A 22,236-nucleotide genomic window follows, 5' to 3' on the forward strand; every position below is an offset into this window, starting at 1 on the left:
GAGGGGGGGGGGAGGAGGCTTAAGCCAACAAGGAGAAGCCAACCCTAAGGGGAGCAAAACAGAGAAGGGGGGGTGCATTACGTATATGAACTTAATTCTTAAATTGATTCATAAAAAGACTCCTAATCACTCTAACACATTCCATAAAGTGAATAAACTCAAAATATAACTGTATCTAATGAAATAACCTAGAGGGGGGTGAATAGGTTATGCCAGTGGATTTTATGAAATCTCCGATTTAAAGTCCCCAATATGTGATTATAAATAAAAATGTGGAATATAAAGAACAAATACAATCACATAAGTAACACAAGGATTTATAGTGGTTCGACTCAATCCGAGTCTAGCCTACTTTTTACAAGTTCCACTTGTAAGGTATTCCACTAGCTCTTCCCTTTCAGTACAGTAGGTAGGGAGGAAAACCTTTACAAACTGTATTAAAGATAAGAGGATCCATACAATCCCTTTACAGGGTGAGAGGGTCCTTTACAATATCTTTCAAGGATGAGATGTTCCTTACAATCTCTAAAGGATGAGAGATTCTTACACACTTGTCTAAGTACGGTCTAGAACAATGTGTGAACAAAGTGTCCAATTCTAGAGTTAACCCACCTCTATGGACAAAAACAAATTCAAAGTGGAATGGAAAGGTTTGGAGTTACCTCTTGTGTGATGCATGAATAAAATGCAATGATATAAATGAATGCACCTTTGAAGTCATCTTAATGCTTGCAATGCAAATGCCAAGTTGTTGATGAAGACTTGTAGAGAACCTTGAGTTCCTCTTGAATGGAAAATGAAGAACTTGAACTGAAGAGGATAACTTGCTTTACTTCACTCTAATGCTTCAATAAATGCACTTGAATGAGTAGTATTGAGTATTGTTTCTTTATTCATAGTGGGAGTTTTTATAGGAGTGAATGTGATTCTATTTGGGCAAGAAAACACTCTCTAATGGTCATATTTTAGCTCTTCCGGTCGACCAAACCATTTGGGGGTCGATTGTCTGAACTAGCCCTTAAAAATAGATCCATTGAAGGGTTTTCGGGACTGTCCGGTCCACCGGCTGGGTTCTGGTCGACCGGATTTTTCAGTTTGGAACAAATTCGGTTCAGACAAAATGGGTCCGATTCAGACGGATTGTAGGAAAACAGTCATAAGTTCTTCGTTTGAAGATTGATTGAGATGATTCAAGTGGCGTTGGATTCATAAATCAGTGCTTTATAACTTTATAGCAGAAATCATCTTCAGATATTGTCATATGAAATGACTAAAATGCCCTTGAACATGAACCTTGCTGAAGTTATAGCAAATTTCATGACATGTTATAACCAACATGTATCCAAACATATTTGGATTTTGTTACTTGGTCTTTGGGTATCACCGAGGGGCATTCTAGGTTAAGATAAACTTAGAGATGCAATATGTAATGCATGCTTATGAGATGCAGTGTAGTGCTTGTGTATGGTGTGTGCATTATTACATTGAGCTACACTTAAAGTCATTTATTCTTCTTGCAGTTGGTCCTCAATAGTCTTCATGTTGACCTTGTATGCTTGATGTCTTCAATGTATTTCAATGCACTTTAAGATTTGATACTTTGAGGTCTGATACCTATTGATACCTTCTTCAAGTTTTGATACCAACTTGTTAATTCTCCTCATTTGATGACTTTATTCTTCATTCCATTTGCCAATTTGGCTCTTTGACTTGAAGTCTACAAAACAATACTTGAAGGCATATTGTGAAATACCTTAATATGTTTGTTATCATCAAACCCAATTATAGGAGTATGGGCATATCCCTAACGCCTAGCTATTAAGTAACCTAATTTAATTCAAATACTTAATTATTAATCTGTAAACTAAGGTTATCCCTACTTTATGGGCTTATAAATTAGTCCCATTGTAATGAAACCCAATCAAATAAAAGGCAAGACTTATAATATAATTGCCCAAATCTCAATTTTAGCCCATTGAACTACCACAAGCACCTTATGGCCCTTTGAAGTTTCCGCATAGGCCTCCATATAGGATTTATGTCTAATGCAACTGAAACAATTCTCCCGGTGTTGAGAAAACTCATCCTTTAGTTTTGTGGAATGGAAAAATCTTCAACGTATGATCATCAATCATTCTGCTTGACTCGATGAGATGAACAATCAGACCACGATCTAATGGTACAAAATCAATGATATGGAATCTTTTGTTGATATTGCAATGTGCAAGCATAAATTCAATTGATTTAATCAAAATATCAACTAGTTTATGCTCCTCCATGGGTGGTTCTTCAATGATAACTGGAGCCACTTTGTCTTCCATTATAGGAAACTTGTATTCTTTCTCCCTCACTCATTGCTGAACAACTGTGATCAATTTATTGAACGAAGATCTCATACGATCATGGAGGACAAAGTGTAAAAAAGAAGTGAGGAGAGGAGAATAAAAGAGGAGAAGAAATCAGGTTTGGGATACCAATCCTATATGCCAAGCTCAACAATACCAAAACTCTTAAAAAAAAACTCATTCTTTACTCAAATCATCTCCAATTGATGGGGGTGTGTGATTAATGTAAAGACCTAATATTGCTAAATCATCATAAAGGGACTCCTAAGTCCTAATATCACTCTAAAACACTTAATTAAGTAAATAAACTCAAAACAAAACACTATCTAACTATTAAGTATCCTAATATAACTCATATACTTAACTGCTAATCCCGTGTACTAACTTTTTCCTCACTATGGGCTTATAAATTATGTTTATTAAAATGAAACCTATAAAAATAAAAGGCTTAACCTATAATATAACTATTCAAATGTAGGACAGCCACAAGCCCCTTATGGACCTCCGAACCTTGTGCATGGGCCTGCATACGGGATTAATTTCTAATGTGACCGCATCATCTATATTCTATAAGTAAAGTGTTTTGTGATCATACAATCACACTTCTCGAGTATGGTCATCTTGCTTTAAGGCACTACTACACTAAGAAATCTTTGACATTTCCTCCTAGAATACCCAATAAACTTCAAATAACGCTAGAAACTCTTCTCACAACTCCCTTGCAAAAGAAGTGGCCGAAAGATCTTCTGACTGATTCCTTGTTCTCATAGTTGTCAAGGCAGCCCAAGGCGGTGGGTGCCTAAGCAATTAGGTGACCAAGGCGCCCAAGTGTTAGTTTTTATTTCCCCTCTTTCTAACATTATTTTTAGTATGCTATATATATATCTTAATAATAAAAAATCAACATTAAGCCATAAAAAATCAACATTATACATTTAGAGAAATTTTCTTGTTCTCTAATAAGTTTGAATGGTCAAATAGTTTTATTTTTACATGAGACTTTTTGTATCAGGTAGAACACAAAACCAATTTTCTAGCAAATCCAAGATTGCTTAAATCTGATTTATATTGAAGTAGTTATGTTCTGGTCAAACCTTATTTAGTGTATGTGAATGTTGTTTAAAATCATCTTGATAGGCAATATTGAAAGTTGGAATCACCCCTACAACCAAAAAATTAATTTTTGATCTTGAATTGGGAGTTTACTTCTTATCCTTTTGGAATTTGAATTTTTAATTATTTTTATTAGATTCATTTGGTGGATATTTGCTTATTTATGAATAATATCTTAAGTAAATTAAATGATATTTGGCATAAAGAAGTGTCAAACCTAGTTAAATCAGCGCCTCTGTGAGAAATGTGAGCTCTTCTTGAATGATTAGAATAGTTGAGGTAGGATGGTGGGAGCCATTCTTTCAATTGGGCTTGTCACCGTGATTCTTGTGGAGAATTCTGATGTGGTACCAATGTAACATTATTGGCCATGGCATGGAGTTGGATAGAGTTTCATTCATTATCTATTCTGAGAGAGATGAGATAACTAGGAATTCTATTTGCATTTTGCAATTGTGGTCCCTCTTTTTTCTCTTTTTTGGTACTTTGCCTTTTATTTGTTGATAAATTGAAATTTATTACATGTCAGAGGAAGAATATAAAGAGTCCAACCATCCTAAGAGGGACCAAAATGAATATTATGCAAAAAATACATTCGAAGCCTCAAGATGTTACCTCCTTATTTTAATATGCACTTGATGCAGAGCTGAAGGTGTATGCACGTAGGAAGCAGACCATGGTTAAGGTCCTAGGACAGAACCAGGCCCACAACACTGGCCACGGTTCTGGTACTTGACTAAGCCAGCCGTTAGGCCAGACTGTGGGGACCAGATGTGAGTCTCGCATGGTCTAGTGTGGGCCCCATGTGGACAGGTGGTGTTAGAAAGATGAAGAGCTGCCAAGATAAGAGTTTCTAATTTTTTAGTTGTATGTCCATGTATTAGCTGCTTAGTTAATAAGTTAGGCTAAAGTAGAAGTTTCTATTTTCTTGTACTTACTATTTCCATTGTGGAAGTTTCTTTTTTTAATTTGCTTGGCAGCCAAGCTACTCCCCACGTGTGAGGGAGTTTTTCTTCTTTGTACTGTTCAATGCTTATTATAAATAAAGTGGCAGGCTACAAAAACCCACGATTTTGGTTATTGCCCTTTGTCGCTCTATGAGAGTGAACTAGTCACATCCTAGGTGGTGAAGCCTTGAAGGGAGCATGGTGAAGGCCAATCACATGCCATAGGTGGTGATACCTTTTAGTCATATCTTCTTCTTGATGCAGATAAGTCACTTAAGGGATTTATTTTATTGAAAATAAGCCTTGGGTTGAGTTGGGTTATGTAGATGTTGGGTCTTTAATCCCATGGGTTTTCTTTTTATTAGGCTACTTTAATGGGCCTAAAATATGGGTAGAAAGTAGGAAAACAAGTTTAAATTCATTAGTTTAGTTAAATTCTTGTTTTGAGTCTATTTTTTTGTTATTTCAGTTTCCTAGTCAGTTTAGGTTTCCCAATTCGTTAAGGTGGGTTAGGCTTTTCATTTTTAGTGTTTGAGTCATATATAAGTTTGTATGGGGCTGCATCGTTGTACATGAATTTGATTGAATGAAATTTTCTTTTGCTATTTGCAAAGATTTGCCTGAGATAAGTTGTGTTCATCAATAGGATAGTTGAGGGTGAGAGACCTAGGGTGGGATAGCCATTACCCTACCCCCATCATTCCCTTCCTTCTTTCTTTCTTTGTTATTCTTTCATAATCTTCTTCATCCAACAAGTAGTGTTCTTCAAGTTTTCCTTGAATTTCTTCAAGTCTTCTAGAACGTGGATGTCACATGGTTTTTTGGATTAAGAAATTCAGCCATCCGATCATATTCAAATTTTGACCAGGCATTCAAGAACCCAAATTTGGGGATCGATTGAATCTGGATCTGGGCCCTTTTTGATGGCCTGGCCTTGAGATATTTGCAAAATGCCAATTCTACCCTTCCCATCTCAAGATCTGGAAAATGTTACTGTTTGTGTAATTGTGTTCAAATGGTTACTGTTTTGCTTCAGTTTGTTGATTCAATTTAACTCTTGAAATCAGAGATTGTTTTCCCTTTATTACCCTAAATTTGGGCTGAAAATTACTGTTTTTCCCCCATGGTTATCGTTTTGTTTTGTCTTCATAGTTGCTGTCTTATTTCACTCCTAGTCTTCATTATTTACATCTGAATTATCCTTTCTACTACTTTGATTCTTTCCAATATAGTACTACATCACTTCTTTTTTTTCTTTCTATTCTCTTCTGTGTTTTCTTTGTCATTTACTGTTCCAGTGATATTCCAGCAACTAGAACTCACATTGTGGTCCACTTCCAGTTGGTCTCTCATCTTTTCCTTTGTGTTTATATAATTCCTAACACTGTTTCTTAAGTTTTTATGGGTTATGTTAGTTTTTTTCCAGCACTGTTATATGGCTGTTGGACAGCAACATAGTCTAAACTTCAATCAACAGATTCTGGGAATCTGACCATCAATTTGGACAGAAATGAAATTATGATACTCTCCTCCCATCTTACTCCATTTGATCAAAATAGAATGCTCATTGGATGGTTGGATTGTGGGTTATATCAGTTCTCTTGACTTGGCTATTTTGCTGATTTCAGTACTTTCTATTTTCTTTCCATGCAAGCTTCTTTCCATCCGACCGTTAACTCCCTTTGATAATTTTACCATATAACCACCTCCATAGTTCCTCTATAATATATTAGTTTCATCTTCATCGAGTTCCTAGTTTGCAAGTTCTGTTCACGTTAAGTGTCTTCTGTGTTTTAGGTTCACTGCGATTTTGTTTTGTGTAGGTTTGTTATTGTTGCTTTATTGCAGCCTATCACACCTCGTCAGTGCTTCTGGTATACCTGAATATATGAGGGAACCAGAATGCTTTGATCACTTCTCAATGTAAGTCTTTATAGGGCTGGCAAAAGGACAGTAGGGAATTTCAACCATGTGGATCCTGCCTACAGGATGGACTGTATGGCAAATGAGAGGATGATTTTATGGGCCTGTATTTGTTAAGTGTTCAGTGATAGCTGGATACAGGAAATTAGAAGGGACTGTAACTGTGTTATTTGTGTAGATTTCTTTGTAGTAAAATATTTTTGGCCCTTGTATAGTTTTAGGGTTAATCTTTTAATTTTCATTCATGTTCTATAAAATCCTAGCGTTATTTGAAAAGAATAAGAACTTTATATTTGATTGTTTTTAAGCCATAAGAAGGAACACTAAGCTGTACTTTTCATTTCCATTGTATGTGTTTTATCAACTCAACTCAACTCAACTATGCCTTATCCCAACTAAATGGGTCGGCTACATAGATCCTCTCCTCCAATCAACTCTATTCAAGGCCATACTTGTTTCAAGGCCTAAACTATGTATGCATTTCCTCACCACTTCTCCTTGGGTCATTTTAGGCTTACCCCTGGCTCTGTTTGCTCCGTCAATCTGAATCAAATCATTCCTTTGTATTGGAGCATCTAAAGGTCTCTGTTGCACATGTCCATGCTACCTCAAACGACTTTCTTGTTGCTTATCATGTATAGGATGTGTTTATCATATTTACAATTTATTATCTAAACTTTTCTGTTGCACATTTCCATGCCACCTCAAACGACTTTCTCGCTGCTTATCATGTGTTTATCATCTTTATAATTTGTTAGATCCAACACCAAGAAATACGAAAATAAATAGACAAAAGATCCGCACGACACAGAGATTTAATGGGGACACTAATGTGCTACGTCCTCGGGCGAAGAAGAAGATGTTTCACTATGCAGAAGAGAGGTTACACCCAAGCAGCGGCGAGAAAACTAGCCTGAAACCCTAGATCGAAAACCCCCCAAAATACAACGACTTGCTTAACAAGGCAACAATACATTATATACTCCAAGTTGTGGGTCGACCCATCTGGTCGCGGTCGATCCGGTCGAACCATACCCTCTGCTTCCATCACAGATCTCAGAAAACTTCCCATTCGGGTCGCCATCAAAATATGTCGGAGCAGGTCAATCTTCAAAACGGGTCAAGAATTCGAGACAAACATAACACAATTTATTATCTAAACTTCTAAGGCGAAAAAATTTTATTTTTCTGTTATTTGTTAGAATCCTTCTCTGGAACTATTCATTTTGGTTATGTATAAAAAGAAAAAAAAAGTAAACAAAACAGAAACAACATTATTGTTTTTTTGTTTTGTTTTGTATTTTTTTTTTGGGAGTAATTTATCTTGCAAATATGTTATGCTTATGCAGATTCAAACAGGTCCTCCACTAGATGAAATGTCTATAGCATTCATTTTACGTGATTTGCTACATGCGATCGAGTATCTCCACAATGAAGGAAAAATTCACAGAGATATTAAAGGTCATATTCAAATTTGTTTGTATTTCTTCTATTGGTTGTCAATTATTCTTCGAAGGATTGAAAATAAATTTCACTTTACATTGTCATTGTAAAATCATACATATTTTGTTGTACGAATTGTATTATGATGATATCTTTCGTTTATGCTATATTTTTTTCTGTTAACTTTTCTTTTGAATCACAAACTTGCTATAATACTTTTGGCAGCGGCAAATATATTACTGGCAGAGAATGGAGATGTTAAGGTACATTGAGCCTTTTCAGTCGAACAAATTCTAATGTTGTCAGCTCAGACTAGCTGGAGAAAATGACAGAAGGTTTTAGATTTTCTGCAGTTATTGATGGTTTCTTAGGTTAAATCCATTGGCTGTGACAGGTTGCAGATTTTGGTGTTTCTGCACAGTTAACACGGACTATTTCGAGAAGAAAGGTCATCTCTTACACTATCATGTTCATGTTTTGATTGAGCAAGCATCTATCATCAACAACTCCTGTTCATAGTTTCTTCATTTTTTTTTTTTCTGCTTCCTCGAGCAGTTCATATTTCTTTACTTTGTTCTTCCTTTCCTGAATTTCGTTTTGTAGTCTTGTTGGCTTGTTTAATTTAAATGCATGCATGCCATGACCTGTTTGTTTGGTCATATGTTTAGGTGCTTATAGTTTGTTCTTATATGGATGGTGCTAAGCTTTTGCCTTTTGATTACGTGTTGATTTATTGGCTAAAAGAAAACTTCTCTAGTGAAGACCTTCACCCTTAAATTGGTAGTTATGAGGTTCCTTATCCTTTATATATGTATAATTTATCAGGAATAGAAAATCTTGAAAAGTTGAAATAGGTCATGTTTTATTTTGGACTTTTCATTCCATGACACCAGGCTCAGACATTCATTGATTTTTTATTTTTTGGGTGAATAATAAATGCTTTAACAATGGAGAAGAAAAAGGTGGGAGGGAATTCAACCCTTGAGGAGAGGGGAAAACAAACAAGAAAATAAAATAAAAATAAAACCCTTAGGTCGGGGGAGATAAGAGGGGAGGCCCGAGGACACAACAATGAGCCTATACATTCATTAATTTAATGTTAGTGATGTACGAAATTGAACCTGAAATCAAATATCTGTCACATTCGTGGTTTCAAGTATCGGTATCGATCTCAGCCAATACCGATACCTAACCTATCCGGATCGGTTACCCATATCGTTTCAGGGTAAAACAGTAAAAAAAGGTAATTTTTTTGAAAAAGCAAGGGCAAAAGTGACCAATATGCACCGATCCGGATCGGTATCGGATATTGATAACTAAATCCATAGTCACGTTGCTGCTCCAATGGAGCCCCAATTTTTTGTGGAAAGGTTGAAAAATTTTTTCTGAACAAGTTGAACCCAAAGACCCCTGCCCACATGCCATGTTTCAGCCCAATCTGGGTTGCCGAAGTGGCAAAACAAACCAATCAATAATCCAGGACGATGGTGCATGGGACTACAACGGAATGCAGCCGTGCATGGACGTACATGGGGTGTATGCCATTACATGGGAGGGTGAACTATTGAATTTGATGCTGAAATTTTACATGTGGTCAATCTGGACCTTGACCTGTCCATCCAACGTTCTGGATTTCCAACATCATCCTAGAGGTAAGGGCATTTTCTGTCAGTTGCAATTTTGAAAGACCACCCACCTGAGCGGTCTTTAATTTTTGCATATTTAGTTAATTCCTTTGTGTTCTGCTTGCTTTGAATCGATCTAGTTTGAGTTCGTTAAATAATGTTGAAAGAAAGGAAAGAAACTGAGGAAGAAAGATTTAATCTTTAACTAAGAGAAGGTTTCGAGATAGGGATTCAAGGAATAATTAAAAGGAGGAAATTCGTTCTTGTTTTGGTTTACTGGGAATGTGATGAAAATTATTTTCTTAAGTTTAAAAGGTTGTTGGACAGATTCAGAAATACGGCTAGTTAAAGAAGGACACTTGTTTGTGTTGCTTTGCAATCCTGCCTTTTCTATGGGTGTGATAACATTCTTTCATGATAATATGGTCAATGTATTCTAGAAAGCTGGAAATATGATATTGTTCTTCAAACCTTAATTCTCATACCAGGATTTTGGGCTGCTGACAGGTCCAGGTTTAGGGTGAAAATTAAGGAACTACAGCTCCTTAGATAGGTTTCAGATCCAAACCCAGCAACTCAGGACATTAAATACGAAGCTTACTTACAGAGAAAACAGATCTGGTATAAGTGTGCACAACAATAGGTTAAAGGAGAATTAACAGAAATCTTGTACGAAATTAACCTGATATCAGAATATAGATGCAATCTTTAACAGCGTGGAGAAGCTGCTGTGACCCTCGCTATTAATACCTGTAACAGCCAAGGTTTGAATTATCAGTATCGGGTATCATATTGGAAAGGTGATTTTAAGAGATTTAATCGTATTGCATTGGAGAGACACAATAGATGTGAAAGATATGTGCGGAAATGGTCAAGAAACACATGGATGTGTTTAGGATACATGTAAATATAGTTTTGAAGCATAAATGTATATAATTTTGATGCAAGGATGTGAGTCGTCTTTAACTAATATGCATTTAAAAGAAAAAAAAAAAGAGGTTTGTTACTTTACCTTTTCTGCGCCCAAATTTCTTTGATCCTTGAATTGAGCACTGTAATTTTCCAAAACTTGTTGAAATGGTGAAGACTGAAGAGTAGGGTTTTATTTTATTCTAAACAATTTCTCCAACTTATAATGAAGAGAAAAACAAGTTTTCAAGGCCTTTGGTTTCTCTCGTTTTGTATCTCACAGTTTCTGTTTTGCATGTATTAAGGAGGTGTATTAATTGTATCTTACTTGTATCAGTCAATATAGGGAAGATACAAATTAATTTTAAAAATAAGTATCGTATTGTTATGTACCATATTGGCCAATATAATACAATATGCAACGATACTTAAAACACGGGTAACAACAGAGATAACAAATATAGGGTATCGGTTTGCAGAGTTGGGAAGTTTTTGGAATCAAAAGGTTGTAAGTTAATTAGAACGAAGACAGTATATGGTGTATAACTTTAGTTACACTAGGATGGATAACGAAATAGTGAAAATTGAGGAGAGAGAGATACCGTAAAGTAATTATTTTAGATGTCTGGGGTCAACCATAAAAAAGAAGGCAGGTCAACCATAAAAAAGAAGGCAATATAGAGGGTGATGTTTCAAAGAGAATTAAAGTGTTATGGATGAAATGGGGAGGTGCGTTCGGAGTGTTGTGTAATTGATGTATCCCTTTAAAGCTTCAAGGGAAATTTCATAGAACAGTTGTACATCCAGCTGTGATGTATGGGCGGAATGATGGGCAGTTAAGAAGTGTCACAGATAAACTAAGTGTAGCAGAGATGAGAATGTTGAGATGGATGTGCGGAAAAACTAGGAAGGATGAATTAAGGAATGCCAATATTAGAGCTAAGGTGGGAGTTGCCCCGATACACGATAATGGTGCAATCCGGGGCGGGAAATCCCTTATTAGATCGCTTGTAGGCTCACCTAGTTAATGAATAATTCAATACCATAAGAGAAAACAAAAGGGAAAGGTAACACACAAGATGGGGAGGGGAAAACTTGGAACTAAATTTAAATAAGGACATTAACAGACTAAAGGATTAAGGGAGGGAATTTTGGGAAGACCACTAAAAGGGGTAATATTGTGGAAAGGGGAAAGAACGAGGTTGTCATCAACCTCTAGAGAACTCAACCAGAAATTGAAGACTTGGCTGGGGTTAAGGTGCTGGAATCCTACTCAAATGGCCTTGGAGTGGACTGAAGCTCCAGGTAGAAGATTGCAACAAAGAGCCCTATTGAACTCAACTAAAGTCAGTCCCAACAATCAAGTAGGTAGGTAATAAATTCTTTCGGAAATGATTTTTTTGCTGTAGGCTCATATCCAGCCTTGGTTGCAGGTACACAACTCACAACTGAAAAGGTCTTTGGAAACAAAACTCTAGGGTTCGGCTCGCCTATGGGTAGGCAACATGCGCCATAGCGCCCAGAATTGTATGTGGGAAGGAGTTGTATCGATGGAGATCGATCCAACTGCAAGGGCTGCTACTACTCTCCAGAAACAGGGGATGGGGAAAGAAAACCCGAAAAGAAGAAGAAGGGGTGAAGAGAGGATTCGAGCTGAAGAAGGGGCTCTCGCTGGGAAGAGGGAGAGAATAAAAGAGGAGCCAGGGGGGTGGGGGAGAGCACAAGCTTAAAGGCTTCAATCAGAACTCAATTCATTCTAATCTATTATTCCAATCAGTTACAAATCTACCTATATAACCCAAGCACATAGACTTTTATAACTTTCTAAAACTTTATGAAAGCAAAAGCTCAATAAAGTACAAAACAGAAACTGAATTTCCTACATGTATAGTAACCATCCAAAAGAAAAAATTACATTTCTTTCCCAAATCAAATAAATCCTAAATATCTGGCTAGACCAAAAATCTAATTGGACCCGCTTCTTGGTCGGGGCACTCAAACAGGTTCTGCCTGGTCCAAAGAATTGCTCTTGCATCAGATAAGCTCTGAGAAAGTCGTTTGAGGTGGCAAGGGCATGTTCAATGGAGGCCTTGGGATGCACGATGCAACAGTATGGATGGGTGACCATATTCACATTGAAGGATCTAAAAGAGCTAGGGGCAGGCCTAAGATGACCCTAGGAGAAGTGATGAGATACATGTATAGTTTAGGCCTTGGCTCAAGTGTGACCTTGAATAGAGATTTTTGGAGGCCAAGGATCCATGTAGCCGACCCCATTTAGGTGGGATATTACTTCATTATTGTTATTTTGGGGTGTTCGTTTCTTCTTACTATTATTTTTAGTACTGTCTTTGCATGGAGTAATGTAAAACTAGGTTGAGAAGTCAAGCCAAGTCCCAAAACTGCAGGATACTTCCAAATAGCAACCAAATAACCAAGGCAGCATAGCAATACCAGATAGATCAGAAATAAGAAAGCAATCGATGGGATCGGGCTGCCCATTTCTGTTCATTATGTAGCCTTCATAGTTACTCCGAATAGGAATAGGAATACATAAAATAGGAAACAAAATAAATTTCTAACTCTACTAACAGCTACTAACAACTTATAGATAGACTCAAATACCCCTAACACTCCCCCTCAAGCTGGAGCATAGATGTTAATCATTTAATTGAGCTTATTACAAATAAAAGCATTTAAAACAATAGACCATAACCAAGTACTATCAAAACAGGCACTAATGTTTTACCTTGTTTTCATTAAAATAAGATCACATGAGTCCATATTTCCTTGGAATTCCTCTCAGCTTGTTATAGACCTGTTTCTTGTTAATGCTCTTATGCATATTGGTTATGGCCAAAGATCTAGCATATCGTTAATGGCATAAACAAGTATTTAGGTGGCCATGATGATCTTCAAAGGACAAGAGAGAGCATGAGAAGATCGCCAAAGCCAAAAGTGATGGTTTTGTAATTTTTGTTTTTTTTTTCCCCCTGCCTATCTTCCTTGCACCTCATTATTTTCCATACTGTTTCATTGTTTCAAATCCATATGGGATCTGCATTGGATTTGTCTTTCAACATATGGAGGTACACTGTTATGCTTATCAACTCTAGTCTTTCCTGACAAGTTTAAGCTGTGGCAGACGTTTGTAGGAACACCTTTCTGGATGGCTCCAGAAGTAATTCAGAATTCAGAAGGATACAATGAGAAGGTAAGTCTTGGAGGAATTGTATGGGGTAATTCTTTTGCTTGTTGAACCTTGGGCCACTTGTTTAATGCAATCAGCTTTTGCTGGATGCAGGCTGATATTTGGTCCCTGGGAATCACTGCCATTGAGATGGCAAAAGGGGAACCTCCACTTGCCGATCTACACCCAATGAGGGTTCTTTTTATCATACCTCGAGAAAACCCACCCCAGGTGTGTTGAATGTTTTTTGATGTGTGGCAAAGACTAACAGTCAATTGATGCAGAGTCATTAGGTGCTTTTGCCAAATGGAGAGTTTCTACTAATTATATAAATAATTGATAATTCTGTTTATTGTGCAGCTGGATGAGCATTTTTCCCGTTATATGAAAGAGTTCGTTTCCCTATGTTTGAAGAAAAATCCTGCTGAGGTAATTATTTTTATTTTTCTGGTGCCTTATTTTGGTGCAGATGTTTTAGGTATAAATGCTTAAGACTGTCACTTCTTATTTCTGCTTAGTGCAATTTGGGAAATCTAAAGATATATAGACATCTCAAATTATGCGAGTCTTTGTCTTACTAGCCATGAAATGGATGAGAACAGAGGACATAAAACTCTTCTTAAATGGAAGAAAATTGGCAAAAAATTTGACAGTTAAGACTCCTATTAAATGAGAAAAAAAGACATGGCTGTCCTTTTCCCATCCTGGATGAAATTTTCCTTGTGAGTTCTCCTTAGTTGTTTGTATGGGAATAAGTCTTCTTGATAATAATTGATGAGAAAAGCCATGTTCTTGGATTTGCTTAACAGTTTATGTTTTATGTTCTGTATGGTATTGAAACGGGGTGAATTAGAATCTACCAACCATTGAATAATTGGAGCTATCCTGTACAATTAGGTTCCCTTTGGAAGATGAAAATATAATCAAGGAGAAAGGGGCAATATGTTTGGAAGAGAAGGATAGAGTTGGAATTTAATTAAGATTGGAAGAAGACAGAGTTAAACTATTAAGCAAGGGCTTTATTGTAAATGGCCAAGATGTCTTTGTAAACAAAGAGATTCATCATCTCCTTTCTCAACCCACGATGAAATGAAAACCATCGGAGATGGGAAGCTAACGTAGTTATATGTAGGGAGGTTGGTGATGAGGTGTGATAGGCTGGAAAAGAACAACACTATACACCTACTGAATTCCAGAATCGCAATGACCATAACTCAACAGAATATATGACTCGAATATGGAAATAACAATTCCTAATCTAACCGCTATATCTATCAATCCAGAGATCTGATGGATCCCAGATTAGATCAAAGTTGCTGAACAAGTAGAGGTAACATATATAATCAACTAAATCTGAGGTTTATATTTCCAGAAATGAAGACCAAAATAAGCAAACACAGTGCTGTAAAACTCCTATCGCAGACACTATGCTGGACTCTGGGAAACAACAGATCTTCTAGGACAGAACTATGGGAAACAACAGATCTTCTAGGACAGAACTAATGAGATATTTTAACCATAGTTGTCACAGCGAACCAAGGTGGTGGAGGGCTGTCTAAACGCTCATGCCACAAGTCACTTGCCTAGGCGACCAAGGTGCCCAAGTGTTATTTTTCATTCCCCCTCTTTTATAACATTATTTACTATGCTATGCATACCTTATATCATAAAAAATCAACATTAAGCCACACCAAGTCATAAAAAATGAACAATTAGCACATCAAGTCATAAAAAATCAACATGAAACCACATCAAGTCATCAAAAATCAACACTAAGGTCCTCTTTGGTATCATTTTTTTTGATTTTTTCTCATTAAAATGACCCATTTATATGTTTTGGCTTGTTTTTGCTCTATGCCTTTAATTAGCACGTGTTATAACGTCTTAAACTTAGAGGGTAAATTGGTAACTTTGAATACTTTTTATAAAACCCTTTATGTCGAGGAGTCTTCCTCTTCGTTTGGGATTCTGCAACACATTGCGAGTTGTGACTACCCAACATCTCTCCCTTGTGTCTCAACCATAGTTGTCAAGGTGACCCAGAGGGGGCCTTAACACTTAGGTGACAAGGTGCCCAAGTGTTACTTTAATCACACTAGAACAGTTAATGTGGTAGTGAATATTGATGAGAGGGAGATCCTACAAAGTAATTATTTTAGATATTTGGGTTCAATCATGAATAAAGAATGTGATATAGAGTATGATGTCGATCAGAGAATTAAAATAGGTTGGTTGAAGCGAAGAGGTGCGTCCGGAGTGTTGTGTGATTGTAGTATTCTCTTAAAGGTTAAAGGAAAATTCTATAATATTGTCATGCAACTAGCTATGATGTATGGTGCGGAATGTTGGGCAACTAAGAAGAGGAATATAAATAAACTAAGTATAGTGGAGATGAGGATGTTGAGATGGATGGGGCAAAACTAGGAAGGACAAAGTAAGGAATGACATTAGAGCTGAGTTGGGGTACCCCGATATATGATAAGCTATGTGAGACTCATTTGAGCTGACATGGCCATGTTCAACGGAGGTCTTGGATGCTTCTGTTTGGAGGAGTGATTTTGATTCAGATTGAAAGACCTAAAAGAAACAGGGGCAAGCCTAAAATTACCCTAGGAGATGTGATGAGGAAAGACATGCATAACCTATGCATTCTACCGCATATGACTTTGAATAGAGCTGATTGGAGGGCAAGGATCCATGTTGCCAACGCTATTTAGTTGGGACAATGTGATTGTTGTTGTAGTAGAGTTGATGTAGTTATATGCAGGGTCAAGAATATCTTGTAAGTTTACAATTTTATTTTATTTTATTTTTATTTTATTTTATTTTATTTTTATTTTTATTTTTATTTTATATTATAAATTTTAGGGAAGTAGATACATAGACTTTAACAGTTTCTTTTTCTGAAGTAGTTTCCTACTTGATTTCAGTTTCTATTTTAGGTAGATAGTTAGAAGTTTTTCTTATTTAAATTGTCATGTAATCCCATCGCTAGAGTAGACTTGAATATTGGACATAGTTGTCAAAGCGCTAGGTGACTCAAGGAATTGGAGGGCCTTCCTAAGCGCTTAGACAATAGGGAATCTGCTAGGTGGCGCCTGGGTGACCCGAGTGTGCATGAAGATTTTAAAAAATGCACAGTTTTGTTCCCACTTCTCAAACTCGAAGGGACATAAACCATGTGGCAAGGTTCATGGACACAACTACCCACCTTGTATTGAAGTCTGTAAGTAAGGACTATATATATATATATCATAGTTGTCACGACATCATGGCGGCCCAAGGCGGTGGAGTGGTGGCTAATTGATTTGGCGGTGAATCGCCCGCTATGGAGTTGTCATGGCGATCAAATCCCTGAGGGGAGAGATCGGTTAAAAAATGAAGGATACAAGGGAAGAGATAGAGAATAACAACAGAAGTAGAAAGAAGTGAGAGGAAAGTGAGTGCTGAGGCTCTGGCATCTGAAATGTTGGCAACTTGTTTGGCATTTGGCTTCTTCTGTTCTATCTTCCCCTCCTCTTGTCGTCTATAGTTCCAAAAATTCCTCCCTCTTAAGAAAATAATGCCCTGTGATCCAACAAACAGTCTTCTTCGAAATAAAATTGAAAATTTGGAAGTGTCATCATTTTGTTGCAGAATCATTTCCATGTTACTCCGCTGTTAGCAAGGGAGACAGCTGATTCAATTGCTCAACCAGAAGCCAGATGAAATAGTATGTTCAATCAAGATGCTAAAAGCATAATTTATACAGGAAACAACTCCCATAAAAAGAAATAAACTGATCATTGTAGAAAGACTAATTGAACTAAATAAAAACACTTAGAGCAGTTTACGATAAACTGAACTCCCATTTTAGTGTCCAGAAAGGCCTTAAAAATTTGAATTGTCAAAATCTATTCGTGATATATTTTTTTTTGGTAATACTATTTGTGATATATGCACCCTAGGCAGCAGCATCATGCCGATGGGAGTTAGTTATTACAGAAAGTACTTCTATTATTTGTCGCATGAACTCCCCACCTCATGCTTCTCATGGGAGTTGGATTACCCTTTCTTCTCGCCTTTGAAAAAGTAAAAGTTGCATAAAATGAAGACGAAAAAGAGAGAGATTCCAAAGCCACATTGATACTTTAATCATAGAAGGAATAACCTTCAAACACCTACTTTAGTCCTTTTCACGTTGTACATAATGGTTCCATCAAAGCCAATCACCAAATCCACTCCACAACCAGAACAACATCATCGGTCAAACATCAGGATCTCTTCTTGTGAAAACTTTACCCAGGAAGATTTGAATTCTACGAATTGAAATTTATCTTAGGAATATCATCAAATGCAACCTTTTAACTTTTTGGTCTTCCCTTCCCAAATCGGGTAGATCAATCTCCTTAAACCTGGAGGTTGTTTCGAATCTCAGTCCATTTATGGAATTTTTTTTTTCTGTTAGATTTAACAAATCCATGTTAATTAGAGAGTGAAATCAAGATATAAAAAGCGTAATTAAATTATTAAAGTCATTCTTATTTCTCAAAACATTTCAGAAAAAATAATTAGTTGCTTCTACCTTTCCTTTCCCTGGATTTTTATCACTGCTAAACCATAAAATGAAGGTGAGACTAATCTATATTGATACATAAAAACAATCTAGAGAAAGTTAACATAAAAACAATTAAAAAAAAAAAAGATTCATATTCTTGACAACCACACAGCCTTAGCCAAACAAGGATTGGGAAAGAATCTAAAAACCTTTCAAGCAGGTTCATCCCAACATTGAAATCAATGCTAGGCTTTAGCAGGATTGTGTATCCTCCATATTCTTCTTCTCCAAGTTGTGCTCATAAATGCTACATAGAAATTATTAACGACCACAAAAAATGTAATTCCCCAAATAATGGGGGAAAATTTGAAAGAAAATGAAGGCACAACAAATAACCTCCGATAGAGGCCCTTGACTTTGTCCTTGAGGGTTCCACCGAATCCCCTCCCCAATGGGAAGAATGTGATCGAACTCCATCACCAAGCTCTCCTTGAAGAGGATGCGATCTAGAATTTCCATGAAGCGGATGCAACCAAAAATGTAGTTGACGATAATGCGAGCCAGAATCACTTTGTAGTGGCTAGGTTCAGGACTGCACCTGAAGAGGATGCGATCCAAACATCTCGATGAACAGATTGCAATCCTTGAAGACCCCGTGAAGGTTGTAGTCCATAAGATCTATGAAAAACTTGCACAGGTGGTGAAATTTGCATATCTTGAGATCTATTTAAATCTAGAAAAATTGGCAACCCCTATCAAACCGAAGCCCCATATTCCACATTGTTGAAAGGCATCCAATCCAATACTTTAGAATCACACATCCTTCATGGCTGTTCAAATGAACCCAAAGCAAAAACTCTAGTCGAGACGTTAAAATAGAATGACCCTAGCAGACCTTGTGGTCGTAGAGATGGTGGAGAGACAGAGACAGCAGTGAGGCCACAGTGGTAGTGATTGTGTTCTGTAGAGATCGTCGCAGATGCAATCACTAGAGATGGTTGCTGCTAATGATAGTGTCGTTTGGCAGGGATTTCTAGGGGGTGATGGTTTAATTGAGTAATAGGATCTGAATACTATGAATGAGGCATCTGTGTAGGGAGCTGACGCTTGGGAAACCCCAGAGAGAGAGAGACGTGTGGTTTTTGATATTCGCACGCGGGATTGTCTTTGTAAGGTTTTTTTTGTCATTTTCAGAAAGTATACCATAGATGTTGAGGGCATTTTAAAAAAATTGAAGTACATACTTTTAAAAGTTAGAATGATATAATTATTTTATTTTTTATTTATTTATTTTTTTAAACACATAAATCATAAGGATAGTGGAGTGGAGGAGTCGCTCGAGACACAGAGACATTCTTGAGACTGCCGGTTGCAAAAGGACACGTGGGCACAATTGTATAATTACCACCCACCAGATGTACTCTATTTTCTCTTTTCCTAACTTGCCCCTTTTTTTTTTATTTTTTTTATTTTCACCTTTATATTAAAGCCAAATAGTTTGGGTAAAACAACCAGCTGACCAAGGAAGCAAGTAGTATAGAAGGTGTTGACTTTGGTTCCTGCATTACGCTGTATAAGGCGCTAGAATGCCTAGGTCCCAAAAAAAAAAATAAAAAAAAAAGGCATACGCGACGCTTTGACGGCTATGATATTGAATAAACTTTGAGTTGGTTTACCTCTTATATTGTGGAGTTGTGTACGTTCTCTTTTTCCTCCCCTGCAAATCTGAGTTACTTGCTCAGGTATTCTCTTGTTTCTCTCTTCTTCCCTTTTTTTCCTGTTCTCCCATCTTCTTTTCCTCTCAACTATTATTCTTCTTCCCCATCCCCTATTGTTACTCGGATCTTTTATTTTTCTTGCTGATACTCTACCAACTGAGTAGTGAGAGACTTGTACAATCTCTCTCATATTTCTTTCCATTCCCTCTCAAACTTTGTATCTAGAGTTGGGCAACCCTCCCTGCAGAACCCCATCTTGAAACCTTTCTGAAATATGGAGTTTCCGACCGAAACTCAGGCCTATTCTTTCACCTTCTGCCTGTTTCTGGTTGCATTCAGAAGGGTTGGGAGTTGTGACCCATCACCTGAAATTTCAGGTCAATCGGTGTTCGTATAAGGAGCCCTCTCAATCGAATAAGTCCTGCCCTACCAGTCTACCACTGGTTCTGTTATCATAAAGTTGGAGGTTTGGAGCTTACTAGATCTGTTCTTCAAGCGTCTCATATCTACTGATTTGGTATATATGAGTTGCCTAAATCCGTCACCTCTAAGCTCGAATCCATTTTTTCTTCCTTCCTCTGGAAAGGAACCGAGTGCTCCAAATTCTTTAGACTGATCAGAGCTGGGCTTCTGTTTGCCGCCCAAAATCTGAAGGAGGATTGGGCTTGAGATGCATAAAGGATGTCAACTCTGCAGGGATCCTCAAACTTATATGGAATCTGGTTTCTAAAAAGAAAAGTATTTGGGTTCATGGGCATACTCTTCTATTCTTAGAACAAACACTTTCTGGTTAGTGCGAATTCCCTCGAATGCTTCTTGTGTTTGGAGCAAAATGTTCTCTTTCAAGTCGCTTGTCTCCACAGCTATCTCCTCTCAGATTGTGGATGGTTCCTCTACTCTTTTGTGGCTTGACCATTGGCATCCTATGGGAGTTCTTTCCCATATTATCAGTTCCAAAGCCAAATACAGTTGCAGACTGCCAAAGTATGCTCTTGTTGTTGTAGATATTCTATCCTCTAGTTCTTGGTCTCCTTTGGCTCCTGATGATTCCCAGCTTGCTGAGGTCTGGAACTCCTTACTGACCATCCCTAAGACTTCTCAGAGGAATCAGGATTTCATTGTTTGGAACCCATCCAGTTCTGGCATTTTCAGTGCCAAGTCGGCTTGGAACTTTGTTAGAGCCCAAGGCTCCTCCTCCCCATGCAATAGGCTCGTTTGGTTCAAGCATCACAAACCTCGCGAAAGTTTCACGGCCTGGAGGATTTTCACTAATTGCCTGCCCACGCAAGCGTTCCTCATCCAGAGAAGAATTTCAGCCCCCTCCTTGTGCCATCTCTGCACCCATCTTGAAGGCATTGATCACCTCTTCTTTGATTGCTCAGTCTCTGCCTCCATTTGGAATTTGGTGCTGTCCAAATGCTGGCCTTCCAGCAGGCGCATCCTCCCTTTCAAAGGGAGTGGATCTGGGTGGATGTGACGTTCTAGGGGAAGACCATATGCGATTTGGTGGGCAAGCTAGCTTTCTGTGCATCTTTAAACCAAATTTGGATGGAAAGAAATCATAGGAAATGGACCCTAAACTCTAGGCCGCTAGGGAAGATTTGGAACTCCATCTTCTTTAATGTGAAATCTAAGATTACTAATGTCTTTGCCCCTTGTATTCCCTCTCCTATAAATTGTCACATTGTAGCTTCCTGAGAGCTTCCTAGCTCTGTCATCAGGACCACCTCTCTTTGAGGGTGGATTTTTCTGTTTTTCCTCTTCTCCCGCCCTCTTTAGGGGTTGTATGTTTTTCTTCTCCTCTTGGTCAATGAATTTTTTATTCACCCAAAAAAAGGACTCGTCCCTCCTTTCTGAATCCTTTTTTAGAGTATTCCAATCCTTGTTTACAATTCCAGTTTTGTTTGTTGTCTTTAAAATCTATTACCCTTATGTTTTAATTCTGTTTACATACCCAAGGGATCCAAAACTGTTACCAGAATTTACAGAACTGCCACTGGTCTCTTATATCTGAAATTTTATCACTTTGGTGGGTCCAAAGCGACCTACATCAGGGTTTTAGAACCCCAGGTTGCATCAGAAGCACTTAGGAATGAGAAATATCTCTCATACTAAATCCATCAAGATGAAACTTTAAGATAAGGATCACCTCCATAACCTTGTTGAATGCAAGCAATGCAGTCCACGCAGATCATGAAATAAAAATATTTTTTCTTCTGCAACTGGTTCTGGCGGTAGCCAAGGAACCAGACCTGAACTTCCAGTCGAATCTCTCAAGTCTCAACAGGGTGGGGGACTCAGGAACTGAAACTTGAGCACTTGAGCACTTGACTCGCCTAATACCATGGGTACTCATATTCAAAATATCAGGTTGATTGAATCACTGACGGAGGAGATTGATCATCTGTTTAGGGGATGCAACCATCACACAGAGCAGAACAGGCCAGCAAAGAGTAATGGCAGAAAATAAAGAAGAAACAAGGAGC

General features: G+C 37.5%; 1 protein-coding gene across 5 annotated transcripts in view; it reads left to right on the forward strand.

Annotated features, from left to right (window-relative positions):
- LOC122061641 (germinal center kinase 1-like) overlaps positions 1-22,236 on the forward strand; it is a 50,517-nt gene that overhangs the window by 10,896 nt on the left and 17,385 nt on the right. For all 5 annotated transcript variants that reach the window (XM_042625047.1, XM_042625048.1, XM_042625049.1 and 2 more), the window contains 6 exons: positions 7,678-7,789; positions 7,997-8,034; positions 8,166-8,219; positions 13,451-13,519; positions 13,610-13,726; positions 13,856-13,924. In XM_042625047.1, the coding sequence (XP_042480981.1) occupies positions 7,678-7,789; positions 7,997-8,034; positions 8,166-8,219; positions 13,451-13,519; positions 13,610-13,726; positions 13,856-13,924 (459 nt within the window). The remainder of the gene's footprint in view (positions 1-7,677; positions 7,790-7,996; positions 8,035-8,165; positions 8,220-13,450; positions 13,520-13,609; positions 13,727-13,855; positions 13,925-22,236) is intronic.

The sequence above is a fragment of the Macadamia integrifolia genome, chromosome 14, assembly GCF_013358625.1.
Source record: "Macadamia integrifolia cultivar HAES 741 chromosome 14, SCU_Mint_v3, whole genome shotgun sequence".
Lineage (NCBI taxonomy): Eukaryota > Viridiplantae > Streptophyta > Magnoliopsida > Proteales > Proteaceae > Macadamia > Macadamia integrifolia.